The following is a 22687-nucleotide window of genomic DNA, read 5'->3' as shown; positions in this document are numbered from 1 at the left end:
GTTGTAGTACACGATTGATCCCAAAGTGACACCATTGAGCTTGTAGTGTCTTCCATTGATGACTATAATGGAAGGATCTCTTCTTTTCTGTTTGACTGCCCGAAATCCAAACAATATCTGAGCAACTGTAATGGTCGCTGAAACAAAAAATGGGCTCAAGAAAACTTTTGATACTAAAAATGTCCCAACACTAGATTTAGCTGTATAACAATAAGCAATCAATAAAAACAAAATAAAAAAAGATATCACCAAAACTCCAAGAAAGACAAGAAATGCAACAGGAGTAAGGTTATTATAATAGCTATATAAATGATGTGACATTTTAGTATAATATTGACCTTTTAGTGTGCCTTGCAGCCTATGTAGGAGCACTCGAGGGAGTCTCTGCTGTCAGTCTATTAGTTGCAGCGATTAGTTGTCAGTGGGAACCGGAGGAGTTCAGTTGAGCTGTTAGTGGGCGTAGTTAGAATTTAATTATTAAAAGTTAATAACACTTTATAACTTTTTAATGTTCCTTATAAGTAAAATGCTCATATAAATAAAGTTAATGTTTCTATATAAATAAAGTTAATGTTTCTATATAAATAAAGTTAATGTTTCTATATAGAGCATAACACTGGGCATTAACTCATTGAGCATCAGAATTAAGCAGTGCTGTAAGAACAATTGGACCTTGATGCACCTCCTCTTGATGAACCTCCTCTTGATGAACCTCCTCTTGATGAACCTCCTCTTGATGAACCTCCTCTTGATAAACCTCCTCTTGATGAACCTCCTCTTGATGAACCTCCTCTTGATGCACCTCCTCTAGATGAACCTCCTCTTGATGCACCTCCTCTTGATGAACCTCCTCTTGATGCACCTCTTCTTGATGAACTTCCTCTTGCAAAATTAGCAGCTTCGTTCTGGTTTATAGCATCATTGTCATCATCATGTTCATGTTCATTATTATCCTGGGTTGCTGGATATCGCTCAATAAGCATAACTGGATACATACAGAAAGCAAAGTTAACAATACAGAATGCAATTGATTGACCAACAAATGATTCAGATGAAAACATCTTTTCAAAAGAGCTCTGGTGATCCTTGGGAGTTTCATAATTAAGATACACAAGTATAACAAAAGTTATGAATGCGCATAAAATTATATTGAGAAATAGCGAGTAAAACAGCATGATTTTCAAAAGTTTACACCGGAATTTATAAGAGTAACGTCTGTAATGATTAGATTTTCCCTTCATTTCATCATCATGCATTTTCTTGATTATTTTCCCAAAAAGCTTTACCTGCATTCCAACATAAAAAGCAAACAGAAGAGGAGTCACTATATTGATAAAGCCTCCAAGCAGAGCAATCCCCACAGCCGGATGAAAACCAATTGAATAGCAAATGACGTCCTTTTCATCATAATTACTTTCAAGTGTGCAGTTTTCAATAGGTATGCCAGGCGGGTCTTCTCGACTATATGATAGTATTGCAGAATAATTTAAATAAAAGCAGTCAGCACCAGAATTGCAATCTTCAACTGACCAAGGTGTTTTGCGAATTATAAACTGCAGAAAAACATAGATAATTGTGTAAATTGTGATGCAGTTGTAGTATGCAATTGTTCCTAAAGTGAAACCATTGAGTTTGTAGTACCTTCCATTGATGACTATAATGGAAGGATCTCTTCTTTTCTGTTTGACTGCTCGAAATCCAAACAATATCTGAGCTAAGGTAATAGTCACGGAAACAAAAAATAAACTCAAAAAAACTTTTGATACTAAATATGCCCAAATTTTAGTATTATAGCACCTTTTGCATCTTGGCGAAATCAATACTGTAAATAAAAGTATCAGAAAAAATACCAGAAAGACAACATATATAAGTAGAGACATCCCATCATAGTAGTCATATGAATGACGAGGCATAATTATTCTGATTTATTAATGGCTGTACGATAATGACAAGAAAGCTAGACCTACAGTGAATAAAAACAAATCATACTGTAGACTAGTCTATAATAGTCTATTTGTCAACTTGTCATAAAATTATATTGTATATATATTACTTTTAGATCTATTTCAACTAACCAGTATCAAGACCAGACTATATATAAATATGAAGTCAGTGCAAGTCAGTGACGGTGCTTCAACTTGTTCCTGTCTAGGTGGAACTGGCTGGAACTTCTTTTGTTAAGTTCTGTAGCAATGATCAATGACAAAACAATAAATTAAATGGTCCCTGAAACAAAAAAAGAGCTCGGCAAAAAAACTTTAGATGCTGAATTTCTATTATTACAGCACTTTATAACTTCACCATAAAGGGCTGACCTGCAGTGAATGTCGTCCTGTTCTCTCCCCGTAAAGGTGGAAATTTATTTTGTTATCTAACAGTCAATGACCATAAAACAGAACAACTAACAATGCCAACCAGCGCACCTGAGCTTGAGCCAACAAATTTTGGCAGCAATAATGTCCGAGGCGATAATTAAAAATTAATAATAATAATTAGACTATTATTAATTAAAAGTAATAAAAGGCGTGGTTTCGTATGCTTAAAACAAAATGGCGAGAATGAGATGTACAGTAAGCTCCAGTCTCTTTTATTGTTATGTCTTTGTATTTCCTTATATAGCAAACTATATGGATTGGATTCGTCGTGTTAATGTTCCTACTGAACATCATCTTCATCATAGACCTCACCCTTCATCACAGCTCCAGTAAATAGAGGAAATAATCATTGTGTATTTTTTAAATTTTAATAGAAGTACCAATAAAGCTAGTACACGAGGGACCTTCTAAATACATAACGATAAAACTAGTTTCAAGTCGTGAGATGGCTCTAATCTCTGTAGATGGAGAATCAGTGAGTGTCTGGGGAGAAAGGATTAATAATGGCAACCATGTTTAAATTATAAATAAATAAATGTTTAATTTTAAAATTAAATAAGCATTGCTGTGTTGTTGCAGGTGTATACTGCTGAAGCTAAGAGAGGGATGCATATCGTAGTGTTGAATGAGATGACAGTGAGTTAGAGATTATTATTATTTATTATTATTATTATTATTATTATTATAAATATTATTATAAATATTAATTAATGTACATGTACATGTATAGGGTTCTGTGATGGCTTCAAGGGTATTTGATACATACATACCAGGTGGTGACGATAATTTACCCGCCTTCCTTGAATCACTGGCTAATGGCAGAATAGTCTGTTTCACAATATTAGTAAGTTGACACTGATATTGATATTAATACTGATATTGATACTGATATTGATGCTGATATTGATACTGATATTATTGATATTTTAGGACGAAGGTACATTTTCTTTAAAGGATCAAGCTAAAGACGCAATAGAGAAACTAGGAAGTAGATTAGTCAGTAAGTGATGGGTGTGGTCAATAACCATTAATAACCACACCCACCAATCCCATAGAATCATTAAAATGGAGGTACACATGGGGCTTTGTAACAATAAAAGGCGATAGGACACTGGCTGAGGACATTGGCCGGAGTGATTCATTGGGTACTTGGGGACCACAGCTGAACATGCATGTGAACGTACCTGTCTTTAACGGAGAGGGAACCCACTGTAAGAACTGTATTATTATTATTTATTTATTTATTTATTATTATTTTTTAAACTAGCAATTAAGTGTATGTGGCCTGACACTCCTGCTAATAAAAGGAGGCGTGTCTTTTGTTCAAAGTACGAGGGATACAAAGACTTGTGTCACTGCTCGAAACCTTCTTCAATTAGTGAAGGAGTACCACTGGTAATAATAATAATAATAATAATAATAATAATAATAATAATAATAATAATAATAGTGATAATAATAGTGATAATAATAGTGATAATAGTAAACCTATTTTATTATTTATTTTCCTCCTCTAGGCTGGTAATGAAGTTGCCAACCTACCAGTGACCATTATAGCTAGTAATCGACCACAGTACCTCTACCGTATGCTCAATACCTTGCTAGCAACACCAGGATCCAATGCCTCACTGACTAACGTATACATTGATGGGTTTTATCAGGAACCTGCCGACGTTGCTATATTATTCGGAGTGAGGTACTTTCATCATGAGCCGATCAGTCAAAAGAATGGACGAATCGCCCAGCATTATAAGGCTTCATTGATGAAGACTTTTGAGACACACCCAGTAGGGGCGGGGCTAGGGGAGGGATGTGTTGAGTTTTTGTTATTTTTGTAGGAGGCCAAGTTTACTATAATTTTGGAAGAAGATTTGGATGTTGCTCCAGACTTCTTCATGTAAGCTCTTCTCTCTCTCCCTCTCTCTCATTCTCCTCCTCTTTCTCTCCTCCTCTAGGTACTTTAGTGAGACTAAACACCTGCTAGAAGAGGACCCTTCTTTATACTGTATATCTGCCTGGAATGATCAGGGATATGTTCACTCATGCAATGATCCTGCCATGCTCTACCGGATAGAGACAATGCCTGGACTGGGATGGTAAGTACATGTACATGTACTTATGTTGTGTTTGAGTAGATTCGGGGAATTTGTGAAAAAGTCCCTGTACTATAGTACATGGTCTCAGGCCAAATTTTGCCAAAAATGAAAAGAAGAGAATTCTCCATTTTTATTACATTTCCTGATACATATACATGTACTTATGTTGCGTAGAAAGTTTGAGCTGGTTCTGATCAAATTTGGATTTTTTACAAATTTTAAAAGTTGCTCCAAAATTGGGCCAAAGTCCCTGTACTATAGTACATGGTCTCAGGCCAAATTTTGCCAAAAATGAAAAGTAGAGAATTCTCGATTTTTATAGCATTTTTTGATACATATACATGTACTTATGTTGTGTAGAAAGTTAGAGCTGGTTCCAATCAAAATTAGATTTTTTATGAATTTTTTAAATTCCTCAAAAATTGGGTAAAAGTCCCTGTACTATAGTACAGGAACTTTGGCCGAATTTCACCAAAATTGAAAAGTAGAGAATTCTCCATTTTTATGATATTTTCTGATACATATACAAGTTCTTATGGTGCGTAGAAAGTTTGAGCTGATTCCGATTAAAATTGGATTTTTTATGAATTTTTGAAGTTGCTCTAGAAGTCATTTTTCTGTTAAGGTTGTTAAGTCGTAAATTATTCAAGGAAGAGTTGGAGCCACAATGGCCGTCCCCTGACAAGGTATGCTATAAAATTAATAACTATTAATTAACTATAATGCCACACCTCCATTAGTTATGGGACTGGGACATGTGGATGAGAACCGACTTTATAAGAAAAGACAGGTAGCCATGCCCACCCAATTAATTAATTAATTATTCATTAGAGAGTGCGTGATACCTGATGTATCAAGGACCTATCATTTCGGAGCTTCGGGTCTAAACATGAATCCATACTTCCAGGTATGCATATACTAATGTATTAATGTATGTACATGTATATTTATTAATGTGTTCTATTTTTAGACAACTTATTTTCAGAAACATGCTATTAATACACTGGAGAATGTTGTGTTGAGAAATGTGAACAGGTTAATACTTGTAATGCTAACCCGTGGTCTCTTGATAATTCTTGTTCATGTTAATGTAGATTAAAGAAAGACAATTATGAGGAAGATGTGAAGAAATTAATGGAGTGAGAGAGAGAGAGTGCTAATGAATTTGAATCTATCTCTCTCCTTCAGATCAGCCATACCTCTGGATCATTCAAAGGATCCCTGCAAGAAAGACTTTGTACCCGACACTGAGGCTAGTTATTAAACTGGTTATTAATAGTTATTAATGGTTATTAATGACAGGGTAAGGTCTACGTGATGTACATGTCAATGATAAAGAGGAATGATTATGACACTTGGATGTACTTAGCTAAAGTAACCAAACCTTGTATACGTAGCTTTTAAATGTCCAATCCTTCCAGTGCTTCAAGCTATGGGATCTTGACGCCAGAGGGTTTCATAAAGGACTCTGGAGAATTTGGCTCAAGAAAAACCAAATCCTCGTAGTAGGCGTGCCCTTTTCAGCATATAGGTGAGCCACGCCTACTTTTATTATATTTTTTATCTTGTGTGTACTTTAATTTACAGCAAATTCAAACCTCATAATGTTGTACCGATTAAAAAAGAAAAGAAGAAGGATAGATAGTATTTAACTGACTATTTTTTTTAATTTTTGATCATCACAAATAATGGTGTCCTCTTTATATATGTATAAACCAATTGGTCCCTCGTGGCATACGACCAATCAAATTTAAATATTGTGAGCAGCTGTGTTGTGAATTGAATCAATTCACTAAAATTATATTTTAAATCGCAATTATTGTGTTAGCAGAAAAGAAAGTTAATTATTATGTCAATGTACCTAATCTACTCTGAATACAATATATATGTTATGTTACAATTGTCCATTACATGGAGAGAGTATTTTGTCTATAGCTTTCTGACATTAAATTAAATATAGTTTGATATTCTGTGGAGTCTTCTTTCTCTCTCTCTCCCTCCTCCTTCGTGAGACGAATGTGGAGGGAATTTTCGAAAATATATATCAGGATAATTCAGCTTAAACTATAAAGAAAAACATACAGCAACAATTAAACCACAAATTATAATAGAAGTTGTACAAAGTACATAGAAGGTATTTCTTACTTGCTTGAGTCTTTGTTTCCTTATTTTTGCTGATACATTCTCATCATGAGCAATGCTGTCAAGCAGCTCCTGCAGGTGATCAACAGGAGTGCTGTTCTTTTGTCTCTCATATTCATCAAAGCTCACCCTCTGGCAATATTGAGGTGAGATTTTCCTTGCATGCAGCTCTTCCAATTCTCGCTGGACGTCTCTCAGTAATTCTGACGGCAGGCGGAATATGGTGTGATAATGGTCAGCCATGTGACCAGTGATCTGCTTTATCTTTTGACGCTGGTCTACTGGTACAACGGAGCGACCGCTGGGTCTAAGAATGGCTAGAGAAAACCTTTCAAGCATCTGAAATGAGAAAATGGAAAGCATATACCAAAAATGATGCAAATCTTCTTACCAATTCTCTATTGCTGATTCTCAGTGACAGCTTCAGTTGTTCATTATTACTGGCTTTGCTTATAAACCTCAACAGTCTGTGCAGTTTTAATCTTAAACTTGGCTCAATCATTAAAGATATTAGCTGGAGTGCATCAGTAGCTGTACTGTCCTTTCTAGCAATCAGTGGATGTATTGAGGTCAGGATCAGCTCATAGAGTGCCTGAGGAATGAGTGGTTGCTGAAGCTGTTGAGTGAAGTAGTTACTTATAGCTTGGAAGACATCTTGCTCAAAACCATGATAGATAGGTAGACCACCTGTAACATCTTCTGCAGATCCTGTAGGCCCTATAGTGTCAGATAATGCAGTAATAGTGCAGAAATAATATACTTATGCAAGTATGAGAACTAAAATAGAAATTTAGAACTAGAACAACACTACAAGTATCATAGTTGTATTATAGATTATGCTGCATAGAAAGTTAAAATAGCTATTGTCCAGTGCATGAATGATTGTCTAGCAGTTACATTTTGATAGGCACTTGAAAGCCATTATGATCCAAGCAGGTATGTCTTCAATTGTACTCCTCTCTATAGTGATCCATAGACAGTGTTAATGTGACAAATGCCTCCATTATTAATAAGTTTCTTTACCTCCTCCTCTCTTTTCTTTATCACAATTGCTTGCTATAATTCCTCCATCCACCACAGGCAGTGTGCCCAAAGATGGTAGTATTGTTAGCAATCTGTCAAAAGAGAGAGAGAGAGAGATTATGTTTAAAATATAAAGCAGTATAGTATATACTGTTATAAGGCTCTAGTTCTACCTTGTTAGTGTCATGTCTTGCCATATTTTATGCTTCTCATCTTCAGTTACTGTCAATGGCCCACTTTTTAGTACTGGTGATGTTGAATTGACCGATAAAATACTTGAAATACTTTCTATCTCAGTTTCTACTTCCCCCTCTTCTCCTCCTATATCTTCCCCAGCAGCAGCAGCTGCATAAGGATTAGCGAGACATACAGAAGATGAGCTCCCCTCTTTTTGTTCCTCTTCAATCTCTTGTCTCTTTCTCTTGGTTGGGGTAAACCCAAGGAAGTTGAGTGGTCCAGGACGAGTTACGAAATGATAAAGAGAGCTGCCATCATTGAATTTGTCTCTCTCCTTCCCTTTGGCATCCTCAATCACTTCACATTCCAAAAACTTTTGTAGCAAAGTAGTAGCCTGTGATAAAAAAGTGTATTTTTATTGTAAGCTACTTCAAATGTTCATAATTTTCTAGATATTTTAGTATCTAATTCCCTAACCTGTTCTTTCGAGACGCTCTGGAACATCTGAGAGTTCTGCAGGTATTTTGTCAGCCATTCAACAGCTTCTGTTCCCGTGAAACTGTTTTCTAACACTTTCATTCTCTGCCTGTGTCTCTTTGCCGGCATTCCCGCCCTGAAATCCTCCACTATTTTCTGCCACTAGCAACAAGGATAAGTTTTAAAATAAATATAAAGACTCTTACTAGCTCTGTAGCTTTGTATTGTGGAGTAATGGGCTCTTCTTCCGAAGAATTAGCAGCCATGATTGAATGCAGGTTTTGAAACTCCCGCATACAATTGGGCGGGGCTCAATTCTGTAACAAGCCACACCTGTTTTAAAATTTCATTTTCTTATTATTGGGAATACAGTGAATACGGCAGTGTAGCTGTCATGGCGTCAGGAAGGGCAGGTCTTCTTGTCGAGGGTCCTCTCTCAAAATGGACGAATGTTGTCTCCGGGTGGCAGTACAGGTGGTTCGTCTTAGACCAGTCTACTGGTCTGCTCTCTTATTACACGGTAGAGTGGTTCCTAACTATCAGTAATTGAGTGTCTTTGTTTCAGAGCAAAGAAAAGATGTCCAAAGGAAGCAGAAGAGGCTGTATAACTTTGAAGAAGGCAATTGTTGGGATCGATGATGAAGATATTTGCACATTCACCATTCATTCTGAGGGCCACACCTACCACTTTCAAGGTATGACATTCACTTACATAATGTATAGTAATGTACAGTATGTGGGTGTGGCTCATTATAAAAGGGTGTGGTCTTTGTTATTCCGTTATTTTATAGCGCAAGACGAGGAGGAGAGGGAGAGGTGGATCAAATCAATGGAACTGACAATAGACCGTCTCAAGCAACCGCTGCAGGTATAATAACTATTAATAACTAGTTATAACTATTAATAACTATTGATGTTATTAAGTTGTTCTCTGTTGATTTTCTAAATATTTACATTATACTTATTTAAATATTTACATAAACAAAAGGTAATTGTACTAGTTTCACAAATAATAACCTCCCATTTCACTGTGTGTAGCAGCAGTAGTGTAGTATATATACTCCAGAGTACTCTCTTGGTGTAGTGACGTGTGTACGTGTACGTGTACGTGTACAGGTGTGGGTAGTACTAGACTACTCCGGCTATGCCTTCATTGTCCTTGTCTTCTTTGTAGAAGTTGGAGTTGAGTCTACCACCAGTGAAGAGGAGCCTTAGTGTTGAGAACAGGTTGTTGATCTGTGAGAGCTATCATGATCTACTCACTGAGCAGATAAAGGTACTGGAATAAGAGGAGATGTATAGTTTTGATTTTAAACTACCCCTCCTCTCTCTCTCTCTCTCTCTCTCTCTCTCTCTCTCTCTCTCTCTCTCTCTCTCTCTCTCTCTCTCTTTCCCCTCTCCCTCTCTCCAGTCCCTCTCTGACAGTATGAATGATTCTGAAGAATCAAAAGTTATTGAGAAAACAGCAAAGGTACAAATCAAAAACATATTGAATTAAAAAATACAATTTAAAATACAATATTAATAATTTTCTTTATTTATTTTAGAATATGCTAGCTGCCATGAGACAATGTCTTGACCTTATGAAGGAGGACCAGGTAAAATGTACATGTATAGTCGACCAATCAGATCTCATTATTCATATCGTTACTATAGCAACAGACACCTGGTGCTATAGCCCTTGCTCCGGCTGGCACTGAGCAAAGGGAGGGAGAGAGGGAGGGGGAGGAGGGGCAGGAAGGGAAATCACTTGAAGAGACATCAGCTCAAAATGGCAGCAGAGAAAGGTAAGATACTAACACTGCTGTACAGATCCGTTTTAATATAAGGAGCATTAATGATCATCAGTTTTAATTCAAATTAAACAAAATTAAAACTCCACCTGTTAAAGTACAGTACCTTGTTCCTTTAGTCTGATAGAGGGGGAGGATGATGAAGGTGTGGCCAATGAAAGTAACATTAACCGTTGTCTCACGGAAGAGGAGGAGGAAGAGGTCTCCAGCAGCAGTGATGAATTCTATGACGCTGAAGATGAACCGTCTATGACTGAGGTGATACCCTCTGTATCCGTGGCAACGCCAGAGGGCGTGCCTTCAGGTAATAAAATATAAATTATTATTATTATTATTATTATTATTATTATTATTATTATTATTATCATTAGATATTGACGAAGATCAAGAATATGACGAGAGAGATGACGCCAGCAGTAAGTTATCAATTTTTAAAAATTAATACTTAATCATTACCGACTCCCTCCATCTTTATTTGACCCCTCCCCTTTGCCCCGCCCCTCAGGTGGTGTTGCCGCTAATAAGAGCTTGATCATGTACATGGTTGGTCAGGTCAGGATTGGAATGGATCTGTCCCGTGTGACGTTACCAACTTTTATACTTGAGAAGAGATCTCTACTGGAGATGTATGCTGACTTCCTGGCTCACCCGGACATATTCGCAAGGTAGAGAACTATGCAGTAACAATCCTATTTAATGGCACACTTATAGTAATATTAGAATATTCTAATTAATAGTACAGCAATAGTAATATTGAATCCTACACTTATACACTGTACATTTGACCTTTGACCTCTCTCCCCTCTTCCAGTATTAATGATTACTCCACTCCAAAGGAGAGGATCATTGAATGTACGAGATACTTCATGTCCTCTTTCCATGCTGCTAGGAAGGTATTCTGTTATTAATTGAATTAATTAATATAATTATTATTTAATTAATACAGGGCAATTGTAGTGAATTGCCCATTCAAAAATTGTTAGCCTGAAAACCCAATAAAAAACATATCCTTCAACCTTTACTGGTCTCTTTATAAATGCATGAAACGTTACAAGGCTATCGTGGGTCGGACTATAATGATATTCATTACTTGTTACTGAGGCTTGTAACACGTAGCTGGAATCCACTCAAAATTATTATCATACGTAGCATATATCAACAGTATATTAATTATTAGTTTAGTTATAACTTGAAAAATGTTAATCGGAATCAGCTCAAACTTTTTGCATAGCATAAGGACATCAATACGTATTAGAAAATGTAATAAAAATTTGGGGTGATTTTGGAGCCATTTTTTGGAAAAAACCATGGGCTATAGCCTTGGGTATTTTTCAGATTTTTGGCGTTTTCTTAAAATGGCCATAACTCAAAAAATTGAAGTCGGAATCAGCTCAAACTTTCTACACAGCATAAGGACATCAATACGTATTAGAAAATGTAATAAAAATTTGGGGTGATTTCAGAGCCATTTTTCCGAAAAAGCATGGGCTATAATACAGGGCATTTAAAAAAAATTAATTTAAAAAATTTTCATTATAACTTCATTCTGTCTTTACAGGGTACTATTGCCAAGAAGCCTTACAATCCCATATTAGGCGAGATATTTCGCTGTTACTTTGACCTTCCAGTCGCCGATGGAGAGGAGGCCCTGAGCCCAGAGCAGCTGGAGGAAAGGAGGAAGGTAGTGAAGAGCGGCCCAGTCACCTTCGCTGGTAATAACTCGGTATCCTTTCTTGCTGAACAAGTTTCACATCATCCGCCAAGTAATGACATAACGTTAGATAATACATGTACGTGTATTTTTATAATTTTATTTTAATTTGTTAGTTTCTGCTTTTTATGCCGAGTGTCCTTCTAAAAGGATGTTTGCCACTGGATCAATTTATACGAAGTCAAAGTTCCTGGGACTTTCTTTAGCCGTTCACAACATTGGAAAGAGTAAGAGAAACTACATTGTATTTATTTATTATTTATTTGTTTGTTTGTTTATTTATTTGTTTGTTTGTTTATTTTATTTTATTTTAGTTACTCTTAATTTGATGGATCATGATGAAGAGTATGAGTGTAACATTCCCAATGCTTATGCCAGGTCAGTTGCAGCTGGAACTAATGAAATATTCAAAAATTTACCCGCCTTTTATCTTAAATCTCTCCACTATAATTCTTTTCCTACATGTACAAGCACTACTGTTCTCCTTCTTTTTTAAAATTCCTTTTTTTCTTTTCCCTTGTCCCACAGGTCTATATTGACTTACCCCTGGATGGAGTTAGGTGGTAAGTGTACAGTCAAATGTGAGAAGACTGGATATCGCTCTGAGATTGACTTCCATTGCAAAGTGAGTATCCATTATACCACTGCTTTGTTTTAATGGATGACACTTTAGCCGTTTTATGGAGGGAAAAAGCACAGAGTAACAGCTGACATTTAGTAAGAATCAATGTTTCTCAAATTAATATTTATTTATTTATTTATTCAGTGAGGGCTCTGACAAGAAACCTTTCCTAAAAGTTGACGGCGAATGGAACGGACTAATGAACGTCAAGTACCCCAATGGAGTAAGCCCCTCCCACTTTATAACCACACCTACATACCCAACCCCTTTAGGACGAAGAAGTTTTTGCTGATATTCACAACATGCCGACCATCCGTAAGAAGTTTCAGAAAATAGAGAGACAGGAACCAATTGAGAGTAAGAGACGATGGAGGAAGGTCACTGAAGCTCTGAAGGAGAATGATATTGAAGCTGCTACTGACGCTAAGCATGAGGTAGGTGTGGTTTATTAATGGGTGGGGTTTGACGGGTTTTGTAATAGCTTGAAGAGAAGCAGAGAGCTGATGCCAAGGCCAGACTTGAGAGTGGAACGGAATGGAAGCAGCAGGTTTGGGAATGGAGTGATGGGAATGGAGTTTTAAGGATTTTTTTGCTTTTGTAGTTTTTCCATTCTGATGGTGAGTTTTGGTGGTACAATGACCCACTGAATAAAAGAATGCAGAAATGAGATTCAACATTAGTACTGCTGGTTTCAGTATGTTCATCAGAACTTCTGTACAAATTTAGCCTATAATAATAACATAATAATAATTATTATTGTTAAAATTCTTATTTTTGATTATTAACTTTTGTAAATTAAAAATTATATTATTTGCTGTTGTTAGAGCTGTCTGCTAAATTATAAAATAAATTATTATAATAAAATATTATTATTATTTTCAGTCTTTCATGTCATGCAGTATTGTCTTCAATAGACTACAAAGTTCATTAAACGATGGCCGATCTTTTGGCTTCCATTGCCAGCAATCCTTCATGACGTCACCAAGAACAGCGTTTGAGGGTATCACCAGATACTGTCTTGTAGTGATCATCTTCACAATATCCTCATTTGAATGACCAGCGTATGGCTGCTCTCCATAAGTGAAGGTTTCCCATAGTAAGACTCCAAACGAGTAGACATCACTTGCTTCAGTGAATTTACCATACTGTACGCACTCTGGTGCCATCCATCTAATTGGTAGTAGAGTTGAGCCCTCTACTCTGTGATAGGAAGATTGAGAATAATGTATCATACTAAAAATCACGTGTTTTTATGGAACTAAATCTACATCACTGTATTGATTGCTCAGTGACAGTTTTGATATAAAGAATAGTGTGAAATTGCTGGCTACTACACTACATGCATGCATGGTATGTGTACATGTATTACCTGTAATAGTCCGAGTCGTAAAGGTTTCTCGACAGTCCAAAGTCTCCTATTTTAATGACCAGACCAGTTGATACTAGACAATTTCTAGCGGCCAAGTCTCTATGCACTAGATTAACTGAAGCAATGTACCTCATTCCTTCTGCTATCTATAAAAAGCAAAGTATAAAGAACCAAGAAATAGTGTGATGTTTAAAGTACTTGATGTGCAATGTCGACTAGTTGAGATGGTACCAGTACATCAGTGTTAGAGGATTCATCTCTTAGCTGAGCAGTGTCACGCAGAAATGAGCACAAGTCCCCAAGATCCATATACTCTATGATCATGGCAAAAGGCTCACTTTGACTGCAGACTCCAAGTAACTTTATGACTCTCTCATGATCAAGTTTAGACATGAATGATACCTCACGAAAGAAGTCTTCCTTTGCACTTAAGTTCCGAAGCTGTTTAACTGCAACTGGTGTAACGACACCTTCTTCTAAAATATCTCGTGCTTCTCCTTCATAAACTGTTCCAAAGGCTCCCTCTCCAAGCTCACGAACTAATTCCAACTTGTCTGGTGAGAACTCTTTCTTGTGTGGCTCTCTTCTCGGCCTCCATCTCTCCCTCTCTTGATTATAAGCAGCTCCAATCTCCTCCAATCTCAGCAATTGTCTATGCTTCTTTTTTAACCTACCATACCTCACTAACCAGCAAACTAATGTGATTGCAATACACAGAATGACTAATGCAAGAAAAGGAGCTACTCCTCCAGCTAGTAGCAGGATCAGAAAAGTTCTTCTTTCTGTTCAATGTGAAGCAATTATTGTTTTTTGCATGTACTTACCATTGGAAGGTGTTGGAGTTACGGTAGGGCTACACATTACTGTGTACGGAGGAATGGTAGCACCTGTAACATATTGTCTTTCTTCAAACTCTGTGCCGGATATAAAAAGCAATTTTTTAAGTTTGAAAAGTCAGCCATACCTTGTAATTGTTCTTGTGATACATTACCTACAATCATAAAACATTTATAAAAATACTTTTAATTTATGCTTTATTACAAATGCTGTATACAAAATCTATTTACCTTTCTCTCGACATTCTTTCCCAAATAAAAAGTTAATGGGACAATATAGTTCTCTAGTATCTAAATCAAACAGTGTGATATTAACAGTCACTACTATTGCAGTCTGTTGTATTCCAACGCAATCAAATATGATCTGAATCCCTTTAAAAAAAGAGAATTAAAATTGATAATAATAATTGTTAATTTTTACTGATTGGGTTAGCAGTTGGAGCTATATTGATATTAGGTATTACAACAGGGTCTGATAGAACACTGGTATTTCCTGAAGTGAATGTAGTATTAAACTGAATGTTATTCTTATTAGCTCCAACCAGTAATGGTAGTATCAGTATTTGTGTGTTTAGATTCAGCTCCACTTGTACACCAGGTATTGTTAATATCTCCTCAGCTCGTCCATTGCTTACAACAGTGAGATTCACTATAAATAGAAAAGGAAGGAGGTTTAATGAAGCAATTCTATAGTACAGTTGATCTGTGGTTACTTTGATGTTACTTGTAAGCAGCATGTTAGACAGAATAAAAGAAATGTTTATTTTAGATTATACAGTGCTGCTTATAGATCAAAGTAACCACATTATAGCCTGCAATGTAATTGTTCTTGCTTTATAAAAATTATTGCAATAGCCTTCCACTTACAAGTGTTCCCTGGAAATATTGTTGAAGTGTTCAAGTCACTAGCCAGTCCGTATATACTAAATGGAGCAGGACAGCAGGTCATTCCATGACCATTTTGATTTGTAGTTGTAACTTGTCCTGTCACGAAACATAAAATAGAAAAGAAAAGCAACAGAAATGTATTCATTCTCTTTTATGATCTTGCAGAAATAAAGTGGAGGGGTGGCTGATAAGTGGGCGTTCAATAATAGGCGTGGTTAATAGTGGGTGTGGCTCACCTTTTCTTTTGCTTGTCATCAGAAAATGGCAACTGGTGGAGGCTCTAGTACTAGTAGTTTAGGCGGAAGAGAAGGGAGAGAGAGGAGAGGGAACGGTCTAATAAGGAGTAGTAGCTCACCAGCAGAAGTACCAGTAAGGCAAAGGATATACGCTTCTTTCTATAGGTTTAGATACGGTGAGTATAACTAACCTGTGTATTTTTACGTGTATTATGCATGTAAAGTATTGTTATATACATACTTGTTTGTTTTTTAGGATGGAGCTTTAATTCAACTATTCAATTTAGTAATAATTCTCCTGTACTAGTGTTAGGAAAACTGTACATACCGGAGAGAGGTAGGGCCACGAACTTAAACAACTTTGAATCAGCCTTTCTTTTCTCTCTCTTTTTAGACACAAAGCCACAAAGTGAAGGGATACCTCGTCACATCCTAATGTTCATGGATCACTTCTACTCTCTCCCCTGGATGACATACAGGTGTGGTTTCTCTCCAATCCTCTCGTCGTCCCTGACAACCGACTGCGGCTGGGGCTGCATGGTAAGGTCAGGTCAGATGCTACTAGCTACTGTCCTTCATCTTCATTTCCTTGGCAGAGGTCAGCTAATGGTCTAGTAATTAAATTATTTATCATTAAGTGTGGTCAACTGTGATCCATGTTATTATAAATAGTATCCAACTAGTGTTGTAATGGGACTTTTGATAGACTACTAACTTTTGATAATATCCAGTACAGGAAATAAATGACTAACCCCATCATATAATGTACATGCAGTTTTGAATCAATTTTTTATATTTTTTTATAATTGTTTTTAAAGTAGTTTTTTGTTTTGATTGTCATTGATAAGATAAGGTCATTTTTTGATTATTTTGATGATGATGTTTCTTCTTTGCTTTAGATTGGAGACTATCCAGTTCAGACGTAACAGGACACAAAATACACAGACAAGTAAAGAACTGGAACAATTACGTTGTTTTAGTATTATCTTTTTTCTTTCTTTCTTTCTTTCTCTCTCTCCCCCTCCTCCTCTTAGATCTTGTCCTGGTTCGGTGACTCAGAGTCTGAGCTATGTCCTTTCTCAATACACAGGTTGATGGAGGCCGCCTATTACCATGGCAACAAGCCAGGTGATTGGTTCGGCCCGTCACAAGTCTCAATATTGATAAGGTAATGCACTAATTGGACCAAAGTCCTAGATTTATAGTGATTATGGAACCAATGGGTTTTTGCTTGTCACTGATTTCGTGACAATGGAACTAATGGGTTTTTGCTTGTCACGGATTTCGTGACAATGGAACTAACGTTACTTATATATAAAAGACTATGCTTACTCATGTTTCCTTGTTTCTTCTTTCCTTCAGGGATTGTGTTCGCCGGGCTCTACGAGAACACATCAACTTACAAAAACTCAACATTTACGTGTCACACGATTGTACAGGTAAGAAGGGGGGAGTGTTCACCACGTACTACCCACTGGGGTACCTTTCTCCTCCTTCCATTAGTATATATTAAAGATGTTCAGGATATATTTGAATCAGATCTGGATCAGTCGCTATTAGTACTGGTGCCAGTTAGACTGGGCAGCGAATCACTTAACCCCATCTATATACCCTGCGTTAAGGTAGTGTTATTAATAGTTATTAGTGGTAATTAGTAGTTATTAATGATTATTAATAATTATGAATGGTTATTAATATTAGGCTCTGTTAGCTCTGGATCACACTGTTGGTATTATTGGTGGTAGACCAAAGCATTCCGTCTTCTTCATTGGTTTCCAAGGTAATAACTTTTAATAATTATAAAATACATTTAATATAATTTTTTTCTTTTTAAAAGATGAGAATCTGATTCATCTTGATCCTCACTATTCACAAACAGCTGTCAACATGACGAGAACCGATTTTGATGTTTCTGTAAGCAAAACAATAAAAGCTACTAATTTTATAAACACACACACACACACACTCCTTCTGTCTTTACTTTCGCCTCTCTCCTCCTTATCTCAGTCGTATCACTGTCGGTCTCCTAAGAAGATTCCCGTTACAAAAATGGATCCTTCCTGTACCCTGGGTTTTTACTGTCACACGCTGGAGGACTTCAACCATTTTAGAATTGAAGCTGAGAAAGTAACATTTACTGTTACACCTACATGTATCATCATCATCATCATTATTATCTATTATTTTACAGGTGCTAGCTCCACCAATGCAAAAGGGTCAGTATCCATTCTTCACATTTTCAAACACTCGGCAAAAAGAGATCATTTCCCCAGAGATCAGTATGATGGATACCAGCGCCCTCAGTCTCATCAGTTCTAACGGAACACTTGACCTGATAGAGTCCACCTGGTCTGAAGCCGATGATTTTGTAGTACTGGAATGTATTAATGAAGATGTGCCTGGATAGAAGAAGCCATTTTGTTTTAGCCGTGTTATATATCTTTATCGAACTACAATTATATTATATTAAATGTATAATAGTAATAATAATATGTTGTTGTTATTATTATTGTTATTATTATTGTTGTTGGATCTGTTGTATTGATTGTTTTATGAGTGTGCTGTTCGTTTATTATGAATATTGTCTGTGTTTATTATTATTATTATTATTATTATTATTATTATTATTATTATTATTATTGCTTGCTTTTGTACTGTTTAAAGTACATGCATTACATTTAATAAATTAACATACAATAATAATAACAATAACATCAGTATTAAATGCTACTAGTGTGTCTATAGAGAGGGTAACAGTATAAGATATTTCATGATAGTGTCTAATCCTCAGCTGCTGCTGCTTGCTGCTGTCTCTTCTGTCTTACACGATCTAAATAACTGATTAGAAAAATAATTAAATAAATATTAATTTTTTTGGGAGGAAGAAACTTGTAGTTTTCCTTGTTCACACCTCATAGTGTTAACAAGGTGCCAATTTTAAAAATGTAATTGTGAAAGAGGAAGATAATTTTTGTAGGCTCAAACTTTCAAAATGTTTTTAAAACTGGCAGTGCATCTCAAGCATCCTTCTTTATCAGCTGAATAATAATGATAGTATTATCATAAGAAGGCGTGGAGTAGGTTATATAAAGAGGGAGTTATCTTATCTCCAGCTGGGATTTTTATCGTGGTTGAGTATAGTCCATGTGAAAGAAAAATGGAGGTGAAACTATTGCTCTTACTCATCTTCTTTTTTATAGTGGCTGCAAAAAAAAACTACCAGAAGATGTACTGTGATAATAGAGAGTATATAGCAGCTCGAAACATATATCCTCATCTTCATTGTAATAAAAGCTTCATAACATACTCTAGAGGAAGCAACGATCATGTTAATTTCTTTGATTCTCATGGTGTTAGGTGCAATAAAGTCAAGGAAGTTATAGAATCTGATATAAGAGATGAAATAAGAAATGTTCTAAAAAAATTCTACAATGGAGAATGCGACAGTAGCACAGAAGAACCCTCAGAAGGACCTTCTAGGAAGCAAACACCTGAGAAAAGTTCAACGCACAGCAAGAGGAAAAGAGAAAGAGGACTGTAGAAAAATGTAAATGAATTGAAGAACTTATATATTTAATTATTTTTGTGATCTGAATTTTGAAAAATTTTGCAAAATTGCCATGTCAGTTTTACTTACTCTTGGAACTCGCACTCATCCCAGGCGTGTTTCTCTTTCTTGCATCTCCAGGGAAGGTAGTAGTTATCCTTACGACACTTCATGAGTGGGATGAAGTGATGGGCACAATAATCTCTGAGGTTGAGAGGGACTTTGGCCTCTGCCATCTCTTCTTGGGTCACTTTCATTTCTGGAGTAGAGGAACAATTAAAATAAACATCAGATTGCTGTATTTCTCTCTTAACCTCTCTTGAACCCGGTAGCCATCTTTATGCCACTTTCAGCCACGCCCAATTAAAAAAAATGGTGCAAGCTCACGTGACTAGCTGGTAAACTAATTAATTTCATGAGACCACTAGTCACCACACCCACCTAATTATGCCCACGTGGTTGCACGTGGGTATTAAAATCCTCTCCACGGGGTTTTTGCATAGATCTGAAGATGAGCTGGCAGGAGGTAGCGAAGGGGCGGGGCGAGACTAGCAGGAGACACACACTCTCTTTCTCTTCCTCCCTCAGCCTCCATTGGTAAAGCATCTATTGAACTAACCTCTTCTTTGTAGTATCCACCATTTTACCACCACTCCTCCAGACCTCCCTCACTCCTTCCATCCCTGGGTCTGGTAAGGGGTTTGTTAATTATTATTCTCATTATAGGTACAGCTATTGAAGACTAGCCCAGGATATTTCAAGTTGTATGGTAGTGTGTGTATCATATCATATTATACTGGCTCTATTGTTTTATGTAGGACAACCAGTCAGTATTTCAATGATCCATTCATTCATTATTGGTACGTATGTAAAGAGTAATCCTATCTTGCCTAATATCCTGATAGAGCTTTGTGTCATCATCAACTATAGTTCTGGTAAGTAGTGAAGAGCAGCCATTGATCAGTAGTGTGATCAAGTGAATTCGCAACAATAAAATCCGCAAAAGCCATTTTTTGGCAATTCGCAGAAATTTTGGGCCACAGAAATTTCTAGCTATACGGTAATTCATCATTCCTTGTCTTCTCATTCATAATGCACATGCTATCAATGAATGTTATCATGTTAAGGTGTGGCAGTGAGTGTATAGAATAACATCATAATCATAAACTAAACTCTGTTCTAAACTGTTCAGTTCTCATTCCTCTTACTGATGGCTACTACTACTGGTATATACTGGTGTCTTGTATTGACTGGATGTACTTTGAGTCTTGTTGTATCTGGTGAGTCTAAACTAAAGTGGGTGGACTATAATTGTTAAATAATTTTGGTTTCATATAGTAAAAGGACAAAGTATATCATTCAATCAGAGCAGTCCTAGTGGGCCTGTGTGTCCTGGAGATAGACTGGTGTTCACTTGTGTGGTGGAAAGTACAGGAGGAGGAGTAGCATGGAGAAGGAATAATAAAAAAAAGCTTCAACTCTAACTTATGGTGGAATAATTCTTACACTTGATGATTTCACATTAAATATTACCAGTTTTGGTAATACAACTAATGTGGATGTACTAGTTAGTACTGCTACTAATCCTCCAGTTCCAGTAGAATTGAATGAAACTACTATTGGTTGTTCAGCTGATGTAGTAACCTTTGCTACATTAACTATTAACATAGCAGGTATGTTGTAATGTATGTACATCAGTGTACCACGCATATCATTTGTACAGGTCCACCAACAACACCAGTTACTAATATAACTGTTACTCCTATCACTAATGATACATTAATTATTACTTGGAATACACCATCAGGTCCATGTATAGACCACTATAATGTTACTATTAATAGTAACAATACTCATAAAGGATCAAGGACTACTGACAACACTTATATAACTATTAATGATCTTATTATTGGTACTAATTATTCATTATTATTCACTCAGCTGGAACTCGAAGCCTGAAACCTCAACTAAGTATTGCAGTTCATTCAAGCATAGCTAGATAAAAAATTGCAGTTCTGAGATCTCATTATTGTTAATATTCTAAGTCAGTGTGAATATGCTTTAACTGTTTTTTGTATGAAATCAGTTCATTAATTTTAGCATTAGTATTATTATTATTATTATTATTATTATTATTATTATAAACCCAAAAACAAGAACTAATTAGAGCTAATAATAGAGAAAAACAAAAAAGGGAAAGGAGAGGGAAGGCCCTATGAGGAAAAAATAAAATAAAAATAAAACAAGGAAACTATACATGTATTTTAAAAAGCTAATAATAAGGAAAGAAGAAAGAGTCAGACCTGCCCATCCACATCGGGTGGAAGGATAGGGGAGCGGCTCAATTATTATCATTATTATTATTATTATTATAAGAAAAACACAAAACAGACAAAAGGGGGACAAAAAAGGAGGACCCTGTACATAGAAAGAAAAAAGAAACAAAATAACAGAAAGAGAAACTACATGTACAATAAAAACAAAGTTAAATGAAGCCATCTACCACTGATGGGGGGGGGGTGGTAGATCGACATAACCATATCTGTGCATTGAAGTGCCAGAGAGTTATATAGAGAGTCTTTGTATGAGATGGCCAGAACTTATCGTGGCTATTGATGTTTAAACAGGTCAAAGAAGGTGCTAAACAAACTGTGAAAGACTTCTACGCGCACATATCCCTGATGAAATACCTTAGGGTGGGTATTAATTGCGACACTTAATTTTAGCGTTTTTAGCGAGTGTACTTCAAATCGCTAATTCAACCACTCGCTAATAATAGTTATTATGTACTTGTGTAAACAAGTACACAAGATAGGCAAGATCTGTAACAAGATAACAGTAGATAGGGTGGTCCTGTTAAGTGTTCTGCTCTTAAATGTATAGATTGGGCTTCTTGAGTTGTGTTATGCTATTGAATGGGGGTTTTACCATTGATTTTCTTCCTATTTTCGCTAATATTACATTTCGCTAAATCAGGGTCCCCTTAAAAACGCTAAAATTTAAGAGCGCAATTAATACCTACCCTAAGGTATACCCCCTATACGGTATTAGCTGGATGTTTCAATCATGCCTATACATTTGATAAGTATAATAATTCAATTTGTATACAATTTACTGTTTTTCCATATAATGCATAAAAAGCATCACTTAAAATTATAGTTATTGCAGGTGTGGCAGTGTTAGTGGTGCATCATAAACAGTTTATTGTTTATATAGTCTAACGGTTCAGCTCTCATTCCTCTTACTAATGGCTACTGTTACTGGTATCTACTGGTGTCTTGTGTTGACTGGATGTATCAGTCTTTGTGTATCTAGTGAGCTATCAAACTTAACTTTAATGTAACTATACTAACTAGTCTATCAAATTCTTGTCATTAGCTATAACATCATATGAG

The 22687-nt window shown here is 36.1% G+C and overlaps 7 protein-coding genes and 1 long non-coding RNA gene across 8 annotated transcripts; 4 read left to right on the top strand and 4 right to left on the bottom strand.

The window, feature by feature from the left end:
* Window positions 1-511: 511 nt before the first annotated feature.
* LOC109586987 (uncharacterized) lies at window positions 512-1782 on the bottom strand. Its single transcript, XM_020003205.1, has 2 exons — window positions 1642-1782; window positions 512-1553 (listed from the first exon to the last, which is right to left on the bottom strand). The coding sequence occupies exon 2, from the start codon at window positions 1290-1292 to the stop codon at window positions 645-647; it is 648 nt and encodes a 215-aa protein (XP_019858764.1). The 5' UTR covers window positions 1293-1553; window positions 1642-1782; the 3' UTR covers window positions 512-644.
* Window positions 1783-2532: 750 nt separating this feature from the next.
* On the top strand, window positions 2533-6215 carry LOC100642076 (protein O-linked-mannose beta-1,2-N-acetylglucosaminyltransferase 1-like). The gene is made up of 20 exons (XM_020003207.1): window positions 2533-2570; window positions 2620-2704; window positions 2750-2850; window positions 2955-3011; window positions 3106-3219; window positions 3306-3375; window positions 3431-3586; window positions 3643-3770; window positions 3893-4162; window positions 4214-4272; window positions 4331-4471; window positions 5097-5157; window positions 5212-5261; window positions 5303-5378; window positions 5442-5506; window positions 5566-5610; window positions 5660-5723; window positions 5774-5845; window positions 5893-6002; window positions 6059-6215. Exons 1-20 carry the CDS (start codon window positions 2550-2552, stop codon window positions 6114-6116), a joined length of 1803 nt encoding a protein of 600 aa, XP_019858766.1. The 5' UTR covers window positions 2533-2549; the 3' UTR covers window positions 6117-6215.
* Window positions 6216-6272: 57 nt separating this feature from the next.
* Window positions 6273-8597, bottom strand: LOC105314634 (DEP domain-containing protein 1A-like). The gene is made up of 8 exons (XM_020003208.1): window positions 8497-8597; window positions 8291-8452; window positions 7810-8207; window positions 7637-7728; window positions 7511-7573; window positions 7005-7330; window positions 6617-6952; window positions 6273-6535 (listed from the first exon to the last, which is right to left on the bottom strand). The coding sequence occupies exons 1-8, from the start codon at window positions 8584-8586 to the stop codon at window positions 6422-6424; spliced, it is 1581 nt and encodes a 526-aa protein (XP_019858767.1). The 5' UTR covers window positions 8587-8597; the 3' UTR covers window positions 6273-6421.
* Window positions 8598-8655: 58 nt separating this feature from the next.
* On the top strand, window positions 8656-13266 carry LOC100641949 (oxysterol-binding protein-related protein 9-like). Its single transcript, XM_003390187.3, has 20 exons — window positions 8656-8810; window positions 8856-8985; window positions 9082-9158; window positions 9465-9566; window positions 9702-9761; window positions 9838-9888; window positions 9947-10077; window positions 10203-10387; window positions 10455-10499; window positions 10589-10748; window positions 10895-10976; window positions 11642-11846; window positions 11911-12021; window positions 12109-12172; window positions 12323-12419; window positions 12468-12511; window positions 12561-12639; window positions 12689-12850; window positions 12898-12963; window positions 13018-13266. Exons 1-20 carry the CDS (start codon window positions 8685-8687, stop codon window positions 13081-13083), a joined length of 2043 nt encoding a protein of 680 aa, XP_003390235.1. The 5' UTR covers window positions 8656-8684; the 3' UTR covers window positions 13084-13266.
* Window positions 13267-13282: 16 nt separating this feature from the next.
* LOC100641822 (insulin-like growth factor 1 receptor) lies at window positions 13283-15668 on the bottom strand. The gene is made up of 8 exons (XM_020003206.1): window positions 15489-15668; window positions 15043-15270; window positions 14853-14993; window positions 14750-14776; window positions 14610-14699; window positions 13984-14567; window positions 13786-13931; window positions 13283-13616 (listed from the first exon to the last, which is right to left on the bottom strand). The coding sequence occupies exons 1-8, from the start codon at window positions 15652-15654 to the stop codon at window positions 13295-13297; spliced, it is 1704 nt and encodes a 567-aa protein (XP_019858765.1). The 5' UTR covers window positions 15655-15668; the 3' UTR covers window positions 13283-13294.
* A 63-nt stretch (window positions 15669-15731) lies between these two features.
* LOC100641696 (cysteine protease ATG4D-like) lies at window positions 15732-18220 on the top strand. Its single transcript, XM_020003209.1, has 11 exons — window positions 15732-15921; window positions 16002-16082; window positions 16140-16343; window positions 16645-16694; window positions 16780-16913; window positions 17108-17184; window positions 17249-17367; window positions 17447-17525; window positions 17583-17659; window positions 17753-17872; window positions 17937-18220. Exons 1-11 carry the CDS (start codon window positions 15771-15773, stop codon window positions 18150-18152), a joined length of 1308 nt encoding a protein of 435 aa, XP_019858768.1. The 5' UTR covers window positions 15732-15770; the 3' UTR covers window positions 18153-18220.
* Window positions 18221-18455: 235 nt separating this feature from the next.
* On the bottom strand, window positions 18456-19676 carry LOC109586988 (NADH dehydrogenase [ubiquinone] 1 beta subcomplex subunit 7-like). The gene is made up of 3 exons (XM_020003210.1): window positions 19607-19676; window positions 19383-19551; window positions 18456-18583 (listed from the first exon to the last, which is right to left on the bottom strand). Exons 1-3 carry the CDS (start codon window positions 19626-19628, stop codon window positions 18526-18528), a joined length of 249 nt encoding a protein of 82 aa, XP_019858769.1. The 5' UTR covers window positions 19629-19676; the 3' UTR covers window positions 18456-18525.
* Window positions 19677-20461: 785 nt separating this feature from the next.
* On the top strand, window positions 20462-21035 carry LOC109586986 (uncharacterized). Its single transcript, XR_002187336.1, has 3 exons — window positions 20462-20572; window positions 20631-20965; window positions 21016-21035. It is a non-coding gene; the product is annotated as an uncharacterized LOC109586986 (long non-coding RNA).
* Window positions 21036-22687: the final 1652 nt, after the last annotated feature.

The sequence above is a fragment of the Amphimedon queenslandica genome, unplaced genomic scaffold, assembly GCF_000090795.2.
Source record: "Amphimedon queenslandica unplaced genomic scaffold, v1.1 AMPQUscaffold_12722, whole genome shotgun sequence".
Classification (NCBI taxonomy): Eukaryota; Metazoa; Porifera; class Demospongiae; order Haplosclerida; family Niphatidae; genus Amphimedon; species Amphimedon queenslandica.
This window is presented reverse-complemented; position numbering and strand designations above follow the sequence as displayed.

Coding starts and splice junctions, on each gene's coding strand:
- LOC109586987 (XM_020003205.1), bottom strand. CDS start 1,292: ATGCAGGTAAAGCTTTTTGGGAAAATAATCAAGAAAATGCATGATGAT.
- LOC100642076 (XM_020003207.1), top strand. CDS start 2,550: ATGGCGAGAATGAGATGTACA. Junction 2,851..2,954: donor TCTCTGTAGATGGAGAATCA/GTGAGTGTCTGG, acceptor GTGTTGTTGCAG/GTGTATACTGCTGAAGCTAA. Junction 5,379..5,441: donor ACATGAATCCATACTTCCAG/GTATGCATATAC, acceptor TTCTATTTTTAG/ACAACTTATTTTCAGAAACA.
- LOC105314634 (XM_020003208.1), bottom strand. CDS start 8,586: ATGCGGGAGTTTCAAAACCTGCATTCAATCATGGCTGCTAATTCTTCG. Junction 7,331..7,510: donor TTTCAAGTGCCTATCAAAAT/GTAACTGCTAGA, acceptor CTGACACTATAG/GGCCTACAGGATCTGCAGAA. Junction 6,953..7,004: donor GAATCAGCAATAGAGAATTG/GTAAGAAGATTT, acceptor TTCTCATTTCAG/ATGCTTGAAAGGTTTTCTCT.
- LOC100641949 (XM_003390187.3), top strand. CDS start 8,685: ATGGCGTCAGGAAGGGCAGGTCTTCTTGTCGAGGGTCCTCTCTCAAAA. Junction 8,811..8,855: donor GTCTGCTCTCTTATTACACG/GTAGAGTGGTTC, acceptor TCTTTGTTTCAG/AGCAAAGAAAAGATGTCCAA. Junction 9,567..9,701: donor TACTCACTGAGCAGATAAAG/GTACTGGAATAA, acceptor CCCTCTCTCCAG/TCCCTCTCTGACAGTATGAA.
- LOC100641822 (XM_020003206.1), bottom strand. CDS start 15,654: ATGAATACATTTCTGTTGCTTTTCTTTTCTATTTTATGTTTCGTGACA. Junction 15,271..15,488: donor AATATTTCCAGGGAACACTT/GTAAGTGGAAGG, acceptor TTCTATTTATAG/TGAATCTCACTGTTGTAAGC. Junction 13,617..13,785: donor TACGACTCGGACTATTACAG/GTAATACATGTA, acceptor TTCCTATCACAG/AGTAGAGGGCTCAACTCTAC.
- LOC100641696 (XM_020003209.1), top strand. CDS start 15,771: ATGGCAACTGGTGGAGGCTCTAGTACTAGTAGTTTAGGCGGAAGAGAA. Junction 16,344..16,644: donor TCTTCATTTCCTTGGCAGAG/GTCAGCTAATGG, acceptor TCTTTGCTTTAG/ATTGGAGACTATCCAGTTCA. Junction 17,526..17,582: donor CTTCTTCATTGGTTTCCAAG/GTAATAACTTTT, acceptor TCTTTTTAAAAG/ATGAGAATCTGATTCATCTT.
- LOC109586988 (XM_020003210.1), bottom strand. CDS start 19,628: ATGGCTACCGGGTTCAAGAGAG. Junction 19,552..19,606: donor GGCTACCGGGTTCAAGAGAG/GTTAAGAGAGAA, acceptor CCTCTACTCCAG/AAATGAAAGTGACCCAAGAA. Junction 18,584..19,382: donor GATGAGTGCGAGTTCCAAGA/GTAAGTAAAACT, acceptor TTTTCTAATCAG/TTATTTAGATCGTGTAAGAC.